Raw genomic sequence first — 17868 nt, 5'->3', positions numbered from 1 at the left:
ACTATTTGTTCCTTGTAAACAACAATGTAATGTATTGTGTATGTTGATATCTATTATTATTTATTTTGTTTTATAAAAAAATTGAATAGGCAATAAAAAAAAAAATTTTTAAATGCCTAAAAAAATTCACTATAAAAAATAATAAACATAAAGGCATGTAAGAAAGCCTTTTAAAAAGTGTTAAAAAGTTTTTTTTTTTTTTTAAAAAAAGTGTTTTAAAAGTGTTAAAAACATATTTAAAAAAAAAAACATAGTATAAAATCCGGATATACGGGTCCAAATTTGGATGAAAAAACCTTTTAAAAAGTGTTAAAAAGTTTTTTTGGGGAAAAAAAAAAGCTTTTTAAAAGTGGTAAAAACATCTTTTTTTTAACAAAAAATCAAAAAAAAAAAAGGGTATAAAATCCGGATTTCCGGTATGAAACCGGATATTTGGGTCCAAATCCGGATATCCGCCTAGGTTTCAATTCGGTTTACCCCGGTGGATATATGCTCCTTTTTAAAAATCCGGATCCGAATGCACAGCCCCAATATTCAACACCGAAAGTTCTCTTTAGTCACATAGAAATCCGTTATATAGAGGAGAAAATCCAGATAGAAAACCGGACGACAAGGTTGAAAAGAGTGGGTTGTAGGTAAAATCAAAGACATTCTTCCTCAACAAGACTTAATCATCAACTCCTTTTCAATGTCTCTTGGAGAAACCTCTTTTTCAGTTGGCCTTATGGGTTCACTGGCCATAATGACTCCTTGCTTTTGCATATCCAGCCATTTGTCTTGCAGCAGGTACAAGAAGGCAATGAAGGACATCTCAGCGGTGAAAATGATAATCCAAAGCCTTATACTTCTTGATGTCTTTTCATGGTAGGCTTGTAAACCTGAATATATATTCAGAATTCCAAGTAGGGATATTGCAGTTCCAACTAGCCAATGCACAAAAAACCATACACTCCTTCCTTTGGACCCCCTGGAGAGAACAAGAAGTTGTTGTAAACTCAACAGCAGAAGTTATATTGAATATAGCTTATTTTTCTCTCCCCTCTCAACAAATTCCCTCCTTCAAAATGCATGAGTAAGCTGAAATTCACAGCTCTGTTCTATTGTGTCTCATTTGCCAAATGGAGCTTAATACTATAAATTTCCAAATAGATAAGTTATATTTGCCAGTCAGTTTGGACGACAAACTTTCGACTGTTGACATAGCAAGATTTAACTTGCGAGAAAATTTAATTTCATACTATTTTTACAAATAAAATCTTATCACATCAGTAACGTGGAAGACACGTCCTTCACACAGATTTAAAAATAGAATGATTAATTAATGCTGATATAAAGACACTAAATGGTTACCTCTGTGGCCTTACAATCCCAAGGAGTGGTTGCAGCCATATGATACCATATAGGGCTACCCCTATTCTTTGATGATAATTGTTGAAGGAATTGTTGAAATTTTTGATGGACAGTACTGCTCCTGCCGTGGCAAGAAGTACCACCAGTATCTGTTCAGTATAAAATGCTAATGAAATATAGGAATGAAAGTAGATATATTAAGACTCCGTTTGGATTGAAAAATCATCTCAACTTATCTCATCTTATCATTACAATTTTTTTAAATTTCTACATAAAATACAATAAACAATTCAACTTTTCTAAATCTTAATTTAATTTTTTCAAATCTCAAAATAATAACAATATTAAAAAATAATATTCTAACAATATTTTATTTAATTTTTAACTTTTATCTAAAATCATCTCATCTCATCTCAGTATCTAAACAAGAGTTAAGTCGTTTGTTAAAAATTTGATGGGTCTATATCTTCACCTTATACGACTTATTTTTCTACATCGTTACTTGTGATGGGGCTAATGACACAACTAATGTCATAATTGTGTTCCACTTGCTCCGTTTCAAACAAGATGGAAAAGCAACGGATTTTTAATGAACTGCAATAGTGGAATCGCTGCTTTTTCTTGTTCCTTAAGTATTCATGATAATCTTTGAACTTTTGGGCTAGAGAAGTTCACCCGTCGTTGCTTAAATATCAAGAAACCGTAAGCTATAGAAAACAAATTTCAGTAAGGAATCTTTATTACTTTCAAAATACCTCTCATCATAATTAGAATTCAGAGTGGGGGAATCTGCCTCTAGTAATCGAAGTTCAAAGTTTCATTGTTATCTTTTGTAGCTCTGTAGAGATACTCCTTATCATGTAATATAAGGAAAGAAATATTAAAAAAAGGAACTCTCATTGTCAGTCTAGATATGTCAGAAAACAAGATAATGTAACAGAAGGAACAGAATCAAACTTGCCTGTAATATCGCATGAACATAGAACAGAATCCTGAGCCTTCTCCCACTTTCTTCTCTGTTTGACATTCTTATAATAAGTATCCCAACAGGCATCAAGAACCCCATTGAAGCCCAGAGGAGAAAGCCATGGAGTGTAATCTCAAACAGAAATTTTGGGCTCAGCTGTTATCATCACTAAAATTAGTTAGCTTCATGATAAGTTACAAAGAAATCATTTAAAAAATTTATGTAGTGTGACAGAATGATGGAAAGAAAAGAAAAACCTTATCAAGGTGGTCTTTTTTACTTGCACTTTCTGCAGGTTCTTGAGAAGAACAAACAACTGGTAGAGCAAGAATAAAAATACTTGCTAGAATGACGAAACAACCCAATTTCTGCAGTAGCAGCATTCTTTCCTCAATGGAAAGATGAGCAATGGAGGCCACTTCTTTAAAGACCTGAAAACCTTGTTATGCCGTTAAAGCTTTTAAACTCAGTTGGGGTACTTGATGTTCTCAAGAAACAGCTAGAGTCATGTGTATCTAACTGTCTCACATATGGGGCTCACATATGACACCCTTTTCGGAATGCAAGAGAATGTGGATTGTCAGAGCATAAAGGATATGACAACTTTTAAAGTAAGAACAAATTTTGAGCGGAGAGTCTTTGGTGGATATTGGTATAGGTTTTACAGGTAAACATTATCCTCAGCTTCCCACTACTGGATATATATGAACTACATTAGTATGCCTGAACAGAACTGCTTCACCTCTTCTACCCAACAACCAATAGTAACCGAAAAAGAGATGCCAGTTTTAATGGCAAACCCATGATTGTGGTCGGTAAGACAGACGTCATTCTGACATAATGGTGAATTACAGTAATTGGACATTTCCAGCTTAATTGCAGGTGGTGCAAACTGCTAATCGTCTGCCTTGAATAATAAAATGTCTCACACATCATTTCGACCAAAATAAAGGTTGGTAGTTAGCAAGCTTCATCATTTTTTTGAAAGAAAATATTGTAATCACGTGGTTGGTTTGATTAGTATCTAACTGTAAATTGGAACTAATCGTCACCTTTTTCAATTTCCTTCATACGTCCTCTCTCTCCCTGCCATGAATGTAATGTCCCGATCATGGATAGATCGGAGAGTTACTCATTGTCACTCAAAATTATTTTTCAACTATATAGTTATAGACTCCAAAGTTTACAATGACACGTACAACTCACTGTTTCAGATCAACTTCTTCAATAAGATTAATCTAAACACAACAAAAATCTCAAATTTAATATTAGCCTTCCAAGATACCAAGTCAATAGAGCAAAACAGAATTATGGAATAAAATCTCCAATAACCAAAATACCATCTTTGTATTTAATCCACTATACTCACGGTGCGTTATACATAATTTCTAGTCTTAATTCCCAGTTGTACCATAAAAAATATCTGAAAAATAATATGGAGATAAGGAATGAGTTATCAACAACTCAATAAACAGTGAATATATACTAGTATGTAAACATGTGTCTTTTCAAAAAGTTCAGTATGTAGAAACAAAACATTTCATTTTCATATGCAAATCTTAGAAACATGTTATTAGAAAATCAGAGTGACTTTTCAATCTTTTCATACTCAAAAACCAAATGTTCATATTCAAAGATTCTTTTCATATTCAAAGACATTTTTCATATTCAAAAACATAACTGAACATCTTCATCTTATCATATCATATCATATCGTATACTATGTTTAACCCTCGTGGTAAAGTTGTGTTATTCTTGTTGGCCAAACCAGGTAATATCTTATTGTGAAACTTTTCATTTTTCAATCTCGGAGTCTCGAGTGTTCACACAAGAAAGAACACATAAAATATCACTTTGCTTCTAAAGCGGGTGCACTCATATTATATCATGTTGGTACTGACCATATCACTTGAACCAATATCATCATATCATAACCATATTCAGAATCAGAATCAAAACAGATAAGTATGCCAAATGTTTTTCATATCCATATCAAATCAAACCATGTGCTGAACATATTCATATCATTTCCATTTGATAAAAAAAAAAAGATCCAAATTATTTTTATATCATATGTACAAAAATTCACAGATATCATATTCGTTTTTTTGCACATTTCAAAAACATGTTAAATATTGTTCATATCTACATTATTTATGTCAAAAGTATTTCTTTTCTCTTTCATACATATCTCATGAGTGAATGCAAAATATCTATTGAGATTGTTTTTCACATTTTCTTTTTAAAACAATATGCACATTTTTACAAACCAACCTCAATTCATTTCTTTTTATGCAAATCTAGCATAGGAACTCCGCTTACCTGGATTTCTTAGCTTTTCAAAAATTTTCCTCAATAATGCCAAACAAAAATTACTCGTCACCTATAAAATAATCATGTAATTTTCGTAAATTTTCAGTCGAACATGTATTTCTATATTTAGACATGAAATGCTAAAATCAACCTATTTTAATTCCTCAATACTTAAAATTCTCATAACTCTAAAATACCATCATTTTCCAAATCCATCAATACCCACTTAATTTCTCCGAGTAAGATATTAAATCCTAACTTATTTACTATAGAAGTCTAACTATAAAATTTAATACGACATAATATAATTATATCAAAATCTATTAAAGTAAACCATAAATATTTAATAAAAATAAGCTAAATTAGATTTAAAGCGTTCAAAATAAAAATACACAGTTACCATTTACTTCTGAAATTAAAAATGCAAAACTCTATACTTAATAACATAATTTAAACCGTATAAAATATTTTCCTTTTAAACAACTTCCAAACTAATTAAAAGTACTGAGCATAAGCACGCTTAAAAAAAAAACAATAGTTTTCTATAAAACAGGCCCAACGTAAAAAATAAAAATAACACCCTGAAATATAACTTTAAAACAATATGTTTTAAAACTGAGGGCAAAATTATAATTTCATAAAACTAATCCTTCCTACCACCTACGTAAAAGGCCTTAGTAAAAACATAAACATAGTTTAGTTTACATATTCACTAGACCCAGGGTACTGGTGCGGTAGAGACTCACCATGAGAGCAGCTGCAAGGTGGCAGAGACACGGGCGGATCTAGGAAATTCACAGGTGGAGCCGGAGGCTAAGCATTGAGAGAGAGAGAGTGTGAGTGATGAGAGAGAGAGAGCAAGCCGAGAGAGGGAGAAAAGGAGAGGATGACAGTGGCAGGGGCGGACCTACGTTGGTTGTTGGGGGGCTATTCCCCCCCCCTCCCCAAAAATCCAAATTTTTCAAAAATATGCTTTAGTATATGATTTTTACAAAGATATCCTAATATAGAGATAATTTACCCCCCAAAATATTTTCAAAAATCTCATTTAGTTACTTAGTTGTTTGGGTTTCTTTTAATTTTTTAATCATTTTTTCATTACTATACCTATTTTTTGTCATTAATAAAATCTCACATTCTCTTTTTTTTTTACATCTCATAAGAGTCAATAAAATATCTTGGTCTTTTTTTATAAGCTATTTGGTAAATTTACAATCTCATTTTTCCTATTTATGTACACTTTTCCTCTTAATTCTTCCACTAGCTAGTTTGTTTGGATTAGTTTTGTTAGTAAGTACATATATACTACCATCAAGTTAACAATTAGGAGTGAATACAACACATCTTGCATAGCTATTTCTATATATATTACAGAGACTTTACAATATTCAATCTTAAATTCAACAAAAAAATTTATCTTTGTTTACTTAATTTTTATCATTTGCTTCAAAAAATCTTACATAGCTATTTCTATCTTAATTTTTACCTTTCACTTGAGTTCGATGGAGCTCAAGTGAGAGGTTTAGATAGGTGGCTTTAATAATTTAATTTGTTCCTAGTCAACAATCTTATATGGTTAATGTTAAATGTCGGTGACACACTTTGCTAACTTAAATATTAGTTACTGCTCACCCTTACATACGACACACTTTACTAATCGCCCTCCTATGCACCAAATCCTAGTTCCGTCCCTGGACAGTGGCTTACCAAGAGGAGGACAACAGATTTGAGGTGGTAATGATCGGCGCCGGTGTAACTCCCTTGCTGTGGCTGGTGGCACCAAATTGGGTTGTGGACTAGGTGATGGGGTTGCTCTGTTTTGATGGAGCAAAAATAGGGGCTGTGGACGAGGCAGTTGGGGTGGTTTTTATGGTGTTTGGAAGATGGATGCGGGATGTTGTTTGTCGTGCATGTAGTGGCTACTGCTACAGCGTGGGCTACTGGCTTCAGTGCTTGGTTCACGGCAGCTAGGTGACAGTGTTAGTGGATGTTGACGTACGTTGATGACCATGTGATGTTGGCTAGACGTGGTGCAATGGCTGCAGCATTGGGCAACGGCAGGAAGCTATATGTTACGTTGGGTATGCCGTTAGGTAATGGTGGTCGTCGTGGTTTAGTGGTGTTGCGGCTTGGAGCAGCAGTGTGAAGAGGAAGCTCTGGGCAGTGGCTTGTCGTGGAAAGAAATGGCCTTCGGTGGTGTTTATGATGTGCAGCAAGGACTTGAGTCAATGGCCCCGGCGGTTTTCGTCGTGCAAGAGTAGGGTGGTTCTCGTGGCTGGCAGTTGAGGAGAGTAGACGAGGAGATGAAAATAAAATATGAGAGAGAGAGAGAGAGAGAGAGAGAGAGTCTGTTGAGAAGAGGTGAAGAAACGAAAAATAAGTTGAAGAGGCTTGGGTAAAAAAAATAAAGCAAGTGGGATTCCTGAAAGAACAAGTGGGGGAGCAACTGATAGAAGGAGAAGATTTCTGGGGAGGAAAAGAGAGAAACTGTTGGGATGGAGCATGGGTTCAGGGAAGAAGAAACTGAAAGGAGGAGTCTTACCCAAAAATGACGTCGTGTGGGTCTTCTAGGTTGGGCTCTTCCTAGGCTTGGTTCATGGGCTTGGGGCTGAGTATTATAATGAGTGTCGTTGTCCTCGCACCTCGATCACGCCATCACTCCGCCTACCACCTTAAACCTCTTTGCTTCTCTTTCTTCAATATGTACGAAACCGCAAACTGCATTGACTCCATCTAACCACCGCCATCCACCACACCGCGACACCACCATCAATAAGCCTGTTTCTCTCCTCCATTTAGTCTTTTCGCTTGCCCTCTCTCAACTTGGGTGTTTTGTTACATGATCTAGAACATTGCTCAACTGTGAGGGCCCTACTTAACGCAAAAGGGAAAAAATTATTCATGGAGTTGAAGGAAAGGTAAAGACGAGAAATGGTTCAATGGTCAATGGAACCAGCAGTAGGAGACATCGAGTGCAGCTAGTCCAACATCTGGGCGAGCAGACACCTCGTGGGAATCAAGCTAACATGTCCCAGAGTGAGGTAGTGATGAGGAACTCGGCCATAGCCGACTAGTCTCATATGTCGTCTTTCATGACGAATTCTTGACGAAGAGAACGAGGAACTAAAGCTGACATGCCCTGGCAAGTTCCAAGCTACCCACCCAAGGCAAGAAAGGATCACACTCACCAAAGCAGAGTTATATAAAATTATTGACACAACCTGGCATGGGAACTTTCCAGGATAACACGGAAGAGTTTGCAGAAGTGTCAGCAATGTACGCAGAATCCCACACTCCATCTTAGAGTTCACATCCAGAGTGGCTCTGTAATTAAAGGTGAATGCGCGACAAGTTGTGTCGTCAGGACTCAGAAGTATGGCTTGATGCCACGTGGAAGACCCTCGTTCAAAGAAAAACTGAGGAGTTAGCAGATCGTAGGGTGTGTGGACCATGCCCTGGTCACTTGTCTCTGTCATCCTACAGTATGACATGACAAGGATAAAAAACTCATATCCAAGCATATCAGGAATCAGTGATACTTCAGAGAAGACATTTAACATTCCCACCTTGTTTAAAGGACCTGGACATAGGACAAAATCTCACTTTTGAGACCTTACTTACTAAAGAACTAGAGAAGGCGCATAACAACCTGCCAGAAAGTTTGATCTTTTTATGGTATGTAGTTAACATGTTAATATGAAAGTTTGATAAAGATTCGTTGCATGTTAAAAATTTTTTTATAAGTGTTTTGCATAGATCTATAAAGTTAGAAACTGAGAGTATGATACTAGTTTCTGTTTTGGGAAAGCTTAGGTCTCTTGTTATGAAAGCATGCTCTTATGACTTTTGTAACAGCCTACCAGAAATTTAGTGGATGAATTTTTTTAGGCTTTAGGATCATTGTGAAAACTCCATAAAAGTGTCACGAATCGAGCATTCGCATAGGATTGAACCTGTCAGCATAGTCAGTTTCTGGTCCACTATGGTGTAAAAAATGTGATTTTATTTATTCGAGGTTAGGGCTGTAATTGAGTCGAGCCGAGCCAGTCTTTGGCTTGTCAAGCTCGACTCGACTCAAAATTCTCGAGCTCAAGCTCGAGCCTGAACTCGAGATTTTTTTTTTTTTTTTTTATATTTGGTTCAAGCTCGACTCGATAAGCTAAACTCTTAACTAACTCGAGCTTGAGCTCAAATTGTTTATTTTTTTTATTTTTTGAATTAGATTTAATAGTTAATAAATTAAATAAAAAAATGAAAGATCTAATATTGAATTTATACAACTAACAAATAGAACATTTATTGAATTATAAAGTTTTTAAAAATTTATAAGTAATTATTATCTAACTAGTTACTATTTATCTAAAATAACAATATATTATATGCCTACATATATTATTAATACATACACTTAATATAATAACATATATTTATTCCATATATGGTTACCACATACTATTATATGAAATTATTAAATTTGATCGAATAATTATTATATAAATTATAAAATATACCTATAAAGTATATTCACTACATAGACATAAGTAATTAGATTACATATTATATATTTAATTGTAAAAGTGGTATGCTTATATTATTAGCTAATACATATATATATATATATATGTGTGTGTGTGTGTGTGTATACATACATAGGTTTATGTATGTTAAGTATAGCTAGAGAGTCAACTTGAGCATAAATGAGCGGGCCTTAATGAGTCTTAGTTGAGTCAGGTCAATTTTTGTCGAGTATATGTCATTTACAAATCAAGCAGGTATCTGCTTTCACGAACGAGTTTTTTTTTTCACAAGTCAAGTTCGATTCGAGTTTAACCAAATAAGTACCGAGCGGGCTATCGAACAGATTAGTTCATTTACAATCCTATTTGAGGTACTTAGGAGTGTGATAATGATAAACAGTATTCACCATTAGTCTTAGATGAATATTTAAGATTTTACGGCGCAATAAAATGATTTTCATTTTCCATACAACAGATGTTTGAAAATGCATTTTAATTTGTTCGAGACACTTAGAGCATTGGTATTGGATTATGCAAATGTAAATACAAAATTTGCATGATATGACATGATTTTGCATTTGACTATTCCACTTAAAACTTATTCCCACATTAGATTATTCATATATTAGTCAAAATAATAATAAAATATTATAAATTTAATAATATTTTTTTCAATTTTTTTTTGTTCTATTAATTTTTTTTCATAGATTAAGAGCTATATGGAAATATTAATATTATCCAATATGAGACTTGGATAAAGATGTGGATGGTTCTTGGAGTACAGCAAATACAATCTAAATATTTCATACACCACTATTGAAAATAACACTTGTCTATTACATTTTCATCTAAAGAAAATCATTGAGAAAAATACAAGTCATCACTAATGTTCAATACATTTCAGCCCATCACAAAAATATGCACACTTCCAAAAGTCAGCCCATCACTAATGTTACTGTCTATCACAAAAAATTAAGACAATGTCCAATCACAAAGTTGCTACTTAGCCATATGTATTTCCATCACATATGGCTTGACGGCCACTAAAATCAGACAAAGTATACATTAAACGTATACTACTATTAATTATAACTTCAAAATGGGCTAGACAAATACTTACACGCCTCCAAAAGGTGTGGATGGGTCCTCGAACGGTGATGTCATTGCAGACTTACTAATTAAACCATCGAAAATTTCATCCTGAAGACGTTGGAAATAAAGTTGCTGCTTTGGTTTCATCCCATCAAGATCTAATTTCATTATTTCAACTTCGAACTTCTTCTTCTCAAGTGCAAGATGTTCATTTCTATCCCGCTCTTGCTTGCTGTTAAATTCTCTTATCTCCATCCTGAATGTATTTCTTTCAGCAGTCATCCGAGCTAAGGCATGAGTAAATTCATCATCTACATCATCTCTACACTTCCTCTCTCTTTCCTTGTCTTTCTCAACCTTCTTGCCTGGAAGTCTCTCAAGGATGACCTCCACGTTGTCATCCAAAATATCGTCTCTGTCTGGAGTTAATCTAGTACTGACCGGACGTCTTCCATGTGGTTTCCTCCTTGTTGACAATGTTGACTGATGTTGCTGCCATTTTGGTTGATATCTCAATAGACACCAACCATGCTCCATGGTAAAGTTTGCCTTCTCAATTTCTTTGTATATTATTTTTGCTTTCTCAATCTTAAATGAATAAAGTGATAAAGTTAGTATGTAAATATGCCCAAGCATATAAAAAAAAAGTAAAGGAAAAATAAAATTAATACCTTATCGATCTCCGTGCTACCACTTGGATGCAAAGACTCTACTTGTACTACAGCAGCACAAAAATTGTTTGTACATTTTTGGATCGATTGTCATCGATTGGTTAATGACGCAATCGAACATTCAGGATTGTTTGGTTTTTTTATACCCATGATAGTATTCATAAATTCTTTCTCACATTTGTGTGGATTTTTGGTCAGTCCCTTAAATAGCATCAACGCTAATGTTTAGCCAAGCTGAAACAAGGAGATTATCCTCCTCAGTGGTGAAAGACACACTTCGTTGAGATTTTTTAATAGGTGGCCTTCGTTCACCTTCAGCTTGTGATGGTTGGACCACCACATTATCATGTATGCTATTGAAGGGGGTGCTGCCTTCCCCTTGTCCACCACTTTGCAAGAGAGTAGTGAAGAAGGGATCCGCATCAAATGAAGACTTCATCCTTGAATAATTTAAAGTTTATCATAATTAAATGAGGCTAAACAACCATGTAATGAGTGCAGATGATAAATAATCTCACTAAAACTTGTATTCTTTGGGTATCATGTATGTAACATTTTAACATACTGAAATCATGGATATTAGAAACTAATGAAGAATAAATTGTTTCAAAGAGTACCTTGCCAGAATAAATTGTTTCAGCAATAGTTTGACAAGCAAGCCTCCAAGATTTAGGTTTCTGTACATAATAACCCAGGTTAGTTTTTTTTTTTTTTTTTTCATGGAAGAGCACCACTTTTCATGAAAGACAATCATGATCAACTTAAGAAAGACTATTGTGATCAACTTAAGAAAGACTCTTGAAGGAACATTTGGTTATCTTGCTCCTGAATATTTCATGTATGGGAAAGTAGGTGACAAGATTGATGTGTATGCCTTTGGTGTAGTTCTTCTTGAATTGTTAACAAGGTGAAAATCAATTGGTTATGAGACTCCCAAAGGACAAGAGAGCATGGTCACGTGGGTAAGAGAACTCCCCCCAAATAAATAAATAGAATTTCAGCTTGTATTAATTCTGTGTATGATAACCTTTAAAACAAATGAGTGCATGCAAAGCCAATAATAGAGAGTGAAGATGTAAAAGGCATATTGGATCCAAATTTAGAGGGAAAATATGATGAGGTTCAGCTCCGGAGAATGGTTCTTGCAGCAAACCTCTGTATCACACGGGCGGCTAGGCTTCGCCCTAACATGAGTCAGGTAATAATAACTTTGCAACATTGAAGATGTCATGCTCTTAGTTACGAGTCATGCATCGAGCAATATTCCAAATACTAGTTTCTTCAAATTTTATATGAAAGCTACTTGAATTATTAACCAACTTACTTTTTCAGATACTGAAGCTCCTAAAAGGGGATAAATGTGTTGAAGAAATGGTGAATTTCCAGAAGGGTGATCTCAATGATGATTCAAAAAACTTGGAAAACAATGATGACAAGGTCTATCCGAACTCTAGTGTAGAGTTACATTTGAGTCTTGCACTACTTGATGTTGGAGATGATACCACATCATATAGTAGTGTGGATCAGAGCAATAGTCTTTCTTAAGTCTTTCAATTCTTAAGATGAACAACCATTCTTAACCTTGAACCACTGTGTTATTGAAGAAAACAGAAATATACAAAGAGCAATAGATCAACCTGCACATGACTCCCAAACCAGTGCAAAAAAATCTTGTTGTAGCTTGTAGCAGTAAGGAAAATATTCAACATTCCTTCTTCTCAACTCTCACCAACTTAGTCACTGATTAACCTTATTTTAGACCACTCAAAAGGGTATCTCAGCCACCACAACAGTTGTAATTGAAGCACAGAAACAACAAAACAGAAAAATCAAGAAGAAAATCTGCAGTTGTTCATAAATCAGTTTAGTTCAAGCTCCCGGGTCTACTCTTTCCATTATCAAACTCATTGCTACAACTAGCCATTATCAAGTTATATATTTTGGTTGCAATTCTCTTCCTTCCAAAACAGCAGAATCATTGAGTTCAAAATTTGGGAACAAGCATGTAATTCAAGATAACAACTGATATTCCATTTTAATCCTTTACAATTAGCTGCTAACTAATAACTTAGTAACTCAGTAAACATTTTAATCCTTTACAATTAGCTGATATTCCAAATGAAGCTGCTGCCCACATTTTTCTTTTCCTTTTCCTTTCCCTTTCCACTGAAAGAAAATTTTCACTTCCACCAATAACTCAATAAACTATAAACGAAACACACGAAGATTCAAGTTTCATACGAAGTCAACCCATTATCTCTCAGTTTGTGTCCTCAGAAAATACCATTCGGCCTGGAAAATGCAACCCATTTTCCGCTCTTTCCTTTGTTTTTTCACCCAACCAAACAAAAAGGTTGCATTACCTCAACACAAAATAAACCAAAAACTCGAAACAAAAAAAAAAAAAAATACACAAATCACTAGCATAATCCAATAAAAGAAAAACCTAGAATCAACTATCACAACCAAATGACAGTGGAAATCGGGAAAAGCCGAAAAGAAAAGTACTTGAAGATTTCTTTGAGTTCAAGCGTGATTTGTATTATGGACTTGGAACACTCGGGAGGGGATCGAAAAAAGGAGGGATCGAAAAAAAAAATGAAAGACTGTGAGAGAGAAACCGAAAGGAAAGGCAGTGATTTTAATTGGTGATGAGAAATGAAAGAAACCCAGAAAGGAAGAAATGAGAAATGGAGGGGAAAACCCACGGGAGAGAAATGAGTTAGGGAGAGGGAGAATCGGGAGAGAGAAAGTATTTTTTTATTTCATTTGGTCTAGCTACAGTTAAATCCAAATATGACCCACAACACTAATTTACTGTAGCTAAAAGTCATTTTTTTTTTTTTTTGCATTTGCATAATCCAATGCAGTGTATTTTTAGACTCTATTATCCAAACTCTTCATTTTTTTTGGATTTGCATAATCTAATGCCAATGCTCTTAGGAATTGAATATCACGAAATGAAGTACGATGCTATTTTTGTAGGATTATTTAGGATTTTATGGTCCAAAGTTATTTTCACCATTTTCAGAATGAATAGTGACTCCTGTGTAAGCGTCATGCGGCACACAATCTAATTATTTTCAGATCATAATGTGGAATGTCCAAATCAGTCTGAAGAAGTTTCATTTGGACACTTGATAAGATCTTAATCACTCTTGGTAAATAGTATAGGATACTTGGCACTAAGAGGAACCATGAGATGGAAATGTTAAGAAAAAATAAGCTTTGTGATCATGTCACCTAAGCCAATCACTATTCCATCCAACTATCTAATTTGTGCCAAACCAAATAGGTTTCAACCCTAGTGAAACCTCAAATACTTGGGACTCAATTGAAACCCCATATTCCTTGTGGAAGTAGAAACCCGAAATGGTTTCCCAAACCCCAAATGATTATCTAAAATCTTTGTTGGCCAGTTGTAGCTTCGTGTTTAATCAATTGATTAAATCTCTTCCACATGCTATTAACTACTCAAATTTATGTCATTACACCCTTATCCATTCTTTTATCCCATAGTGTTTTCATTGTGTCAAGAAAAATTAGATTTGAGCTTGTTAGAAACCCCAACTCCAAACCAAACCCTATTGAAACCCCAAATGTGACCCATTCAATTAAGGCCCATGAAATTGCACTACCAAGGCAAAGCTTGTAGAGGAAGCTTTCCCCTGTCTTGAGTATCCTTTCACTACTCAAGTTAGCCCCAAAGAATGGTTGATGGGAAGGCCAAGAGCTACCTCACCACCTTCCTTTCAGACCGCAATAGCAAGCTGAAAAACCATGGGCTATGGCACTTGGTTTTACTAACACCACATCACCCAAAAGTGACTTTTACATCTCCTCTAAACCCCTCCTACAATATAAGTCTCGTCCATAGCCATTTCATTAGTCTTTTGTCACATTAGAAATACTTTATTGGAGAGAAATCCAGAGGAACTCTCGGTCTAATTTTCTGGCCTTTCTTGCTCAAATTTTTTGAAGATTTTGAAAGTGGGTTATTGTAGTAGCCCGCTAGAAATTCAAAAGTGGAATTTTATTGGCGTTAGGAATCTCGTGAAAACTCTGTAAGTTTTTACGAATCGACCAATCACATAGGTTTTAGTCTGTCAACATAGTCAGTGTTATCACTCACTATGGTGCCAGAAGTGCAATTCTATTTATTTGAGGTGCTTATAAGTGCCAGAATGTGTTTTGGTCTGTATCATTAGACTCATTTGATTATTTAGGATTTTATGGCGCAATAAGTCTATTTTCATATTTTTGGACGAAACGCCTGTTCAAAACTATGAAATTATTTTTATGGGCACTTCGGGGTTGAATTTTGGTAAACGATTTTCACTGTAGGTTAATATGAATATTTAGGAATTTTTAGTGCTAAGTTTATGATTCACTTTTTTAGAGTGAATAGTAACCTCGATAAGCGCACCCAATGCAGTGTTTTCAGAATCACAGTGTGGAATATCCAAATTAGATAAGAGAAGTTTTATTTGGACACTTGGGAAGATCTTAGCCACACTTAGTTAATAGTATTAGACACTTGGCATAAAGAGGAACCATTAGATAGATTTGTGAAGGAACTTAAGATGTGAGATCATGCCACCTAAGCAAAACTTTGTTTCATCTGATCAACCAACTTGTGCCAGACCAAAAAGGGTTTCAATCCTAGCGAAACTCTAAATGGTTGGAATCCAATTGAAACCCCAAAAACTTGGTTGAAACCGAAACCCTAAACGGTTTCCCGAAACTCTAAAGTTGGCCTTCAAACCCTTTCTAATCCGATTTATAGCATTGTGTTTAATCACTTCCACATGCTATTAATCCTTCAAATTTGTGTTAGAACATCATTACCCAACCTTGTTAACCTTGAAAAATTGATTGGGCCAAGTGATATTAGATCTAGGCTTAATAGCAACCCAAACTCTCTTTAAACCCCAAAATTTAGGCCCATTCGGTTTAGGCCCATTAAGGCCCACGAATTTGACCACATTAGTATTGTTTCATGGCTAAGTTTTGTTACCCCACTTGGCTGGTCAGATCTTTACAAAGAAGGGTCACCTCACTCTTTCACTTTTACACTCCACCTTGAGAAAAGATCTTGGGTTGATTTTTGTTTATTGTAATGAGAAGAAAAGGCCAACACTCAAGCTTCCATTCTGTCCTATCACTTTCCATAACCTGTGTAAGAGGATCTCCAGTCTACTTCCCATGAAAAGCAACCCTCCTTTACACTTTTCCTTTATAGAACACAAAAGACTCTCTCGGACAGTTTTTCTTATCTCTTTTACACGCCCGTTTCGAAGCTTTTTTAAGTGTTTTCTCGCAAAGTTTCCTTCATGAAAGTTGTTCCTTTTTTAGTTTAGTTTACGTGGATACCTAATTTTTTCTATTTGGAGATCATTTGATTGGTAAAAAGTTTTTTAAACCCCAGAAACGTCATTCTGGGCGATAAACTGGAGAGTGTGTTATATTTTGGAGTGTTTGACCAATCTAATGAATAGATATTGGTCCGAAATTTTTATGGAGTACTGTTAGCATGTGTATATGACTATTGGTTGAGTATTTTTTGCATGATTAAAAGTTTTGGTGAAAGATTTTCTTAGATCTAGAAACTTAGAAACTGGAAGAGGAAAAACAGTTTCTGTTTTGAGAAATTTTAAATCTTTTATGGTTTAATCTTATTCCAATGACTTTGATATTTTTATTGGAGAATCCTAAGCCTCTTATATACATGTTAGAATGTTATTTTGAAGATATTTGAAGTTAGTCTCGAAGATATGAAATTTTATGCAAGGAGATTTTCGGTTAGGCCAAGGTGATTATGTTCTTGGCTAAAATTATGTTTTGGTTGATGTTTAAACATGTAATCTTGAGTTTGAAGCTTGGACCTGTTTTAGGACACCTTTTTAAATCATGTGATGTTTTGGTTTGATGATTACGTCTTTATAAGTCATGGATCAAGAGGTTGATCAAAACAAGTTAGAAACAAAAATCTGTTTTGAACTTAGAAGAAAAACCAAAGAGTTCAAATATGGTTTTAGTGATTTTGATGACTTTTGTTCATGATTCAAAACATGATTATTCTTAGGAATATGTTAAGTGTATATTAGAAGAAATATTTTGGTTTAATCATTAGTTTTGAAATTTGAAAGAATTACAACAAATCAAAGGAAATAGCCTTTGTAAGTTTCAGGCCTATAGAGTTTTAATGGTTGAGTTTAGTTTTAAATTTTTCTGAATTGATATTTGAGCTTAGGATAAAATTTACATAAGGTATGTAAATTTTGGTGATCTTTGGAATTAGGATGCAAAATCCTTAAGTTAGGGGTAAAATTGTCATTTTCCCATATGTAAAAGGTAAAATGGTAATTTTACTCTAAGTCAATATTTTTCCATATTTCTAATTTTTAGTGATTAATTTTAATTTTTTTAGAAATCACTACTTTCAGTTTCTCATGATCGCACTTGAGTTTTGTCTAGAAGCGCGAAGATCGAGGTAAGTTAGCTTTTAACTTACTATCAGTTTAATGTGTATGAGTGATAAGTAAGGCAACTAAAGTGTATGTATGCATGTTATCATATGTTCCATGCCAAGTCATTACATATTTATCTGTTACACAGAATTTATTCTGTCATGAATTATTCATCTGTTACACAAGATATTCTGTCACATATTTATATACATTGCTATGCACTGCAAGTATGTCATGTTAAGTTAAGTATGCCATCTGTTACATGTATTTCATGTCACGTAATATTCACTATCACATGTTATGCCATGTTACGGAATATTGCCTGTTATATGTTATGCCATGTTATGAAATAATGTCTGTTACATGTATGCCATGTTATAAAATATTTTCTGTTACAAGTAAGTCTCCAAGTATGTCATGTCTGTCATCTTACGTTCACGTTACGTTACGCTACGCTACGTCAGGACTTTTATCTTTTCGTATTCATG

The 17868-nt window shown here is 34.5% G+C and overlaps 1 protein-coding gene and 1 long non-coding RNA gene across 2 annotated transcripts; both read right to left on the bottom strand.

Annotated features, from left to right (window-relative positions):
* Nucleotides 1-518: 518 nt before the first annotated feature.
* LOC121248884 (cytochrome b561 domain-containing protein At2g30890-like) lies at nt 519-2754 on the bottom strand. The gene is made up of 4 exons (XM_041147493.1): nt 2575-2754; nt 2312-2473; nt 1351-1499; nt 519-967 (listed from the first exon to the last, which is right to left on the bottom strand). Exons 1-4 carry the CDS (start codon nt 2698-2700, stop codon nt 658-660), a joined length of 747 nt encoding a protein of 248 aa, XP_041003427.1. The 5' UTR covers nt 2701-2754; the 3' UTR covers nt 519-657.
* Nucleotides 2755-11103: 8349 nt separating this feature from the next.
* LOC121248671 lies at nt 11104-11591 on the bottom strand. Its single transcript, XR_005937496.1, has 2 exons — nt 11528-11591; nt 11104-11350 (listed from the first exon to the last, which is right to left on the bottom strand). It is a non-coding gene; the product is annotated as an uncharacterized LOC121248671 (long non-coding RNA).
* Nucleotides 11592-17868: the final 6277 nt, after the last annotated feature.

Source organism: Juglans microcarpa x Juglans regia, chromosome 2D (assembly GCF_004785595.1).
Source record: "Juglans microcarpa x Juglans regia isolate MS1-56 chromosome 2D, Jm3101_v1.0, whole genome shotgun sequence".
Classification (NCBI taxonomy): Eukaryota; Viridiplantae; Streptophyta; class Magnoliopsida; order Fagales; family Juglandaceae; genus Juglans; species Juglans microcarpa x Juglans regia.
Note: the sequence above shows the minus strand (reverse complement) of the source record. Positions and strands in the feature narration are given on the sequence as shown.

Excerpts from the sequence above, each read along its gene's own strand:
- LOC121248884 (XM_041147493.1), bottom strand. The coding sequence starts at position 2,700 with ATGCTGCTACTGCAGAAATTGGGTTGTTTCGTCATTCTAGCAAGTATT. Across the intron at positions 2,474-2,574 it reads AAAAAGACCACCTTGATAAG|CTGAGCCCAAAATTTCTGTT; the intron begins GTTTTTCTTTTC and ends TGATGATAACAG. Across the intron at positions 968-1,350 it reads GGGATTGTAAGGCCACAGAG|GGGGTCCAAAGGAAGGAGTG; the intron begins GTAACCATTTAG and ends TGTTCTCTCCAG.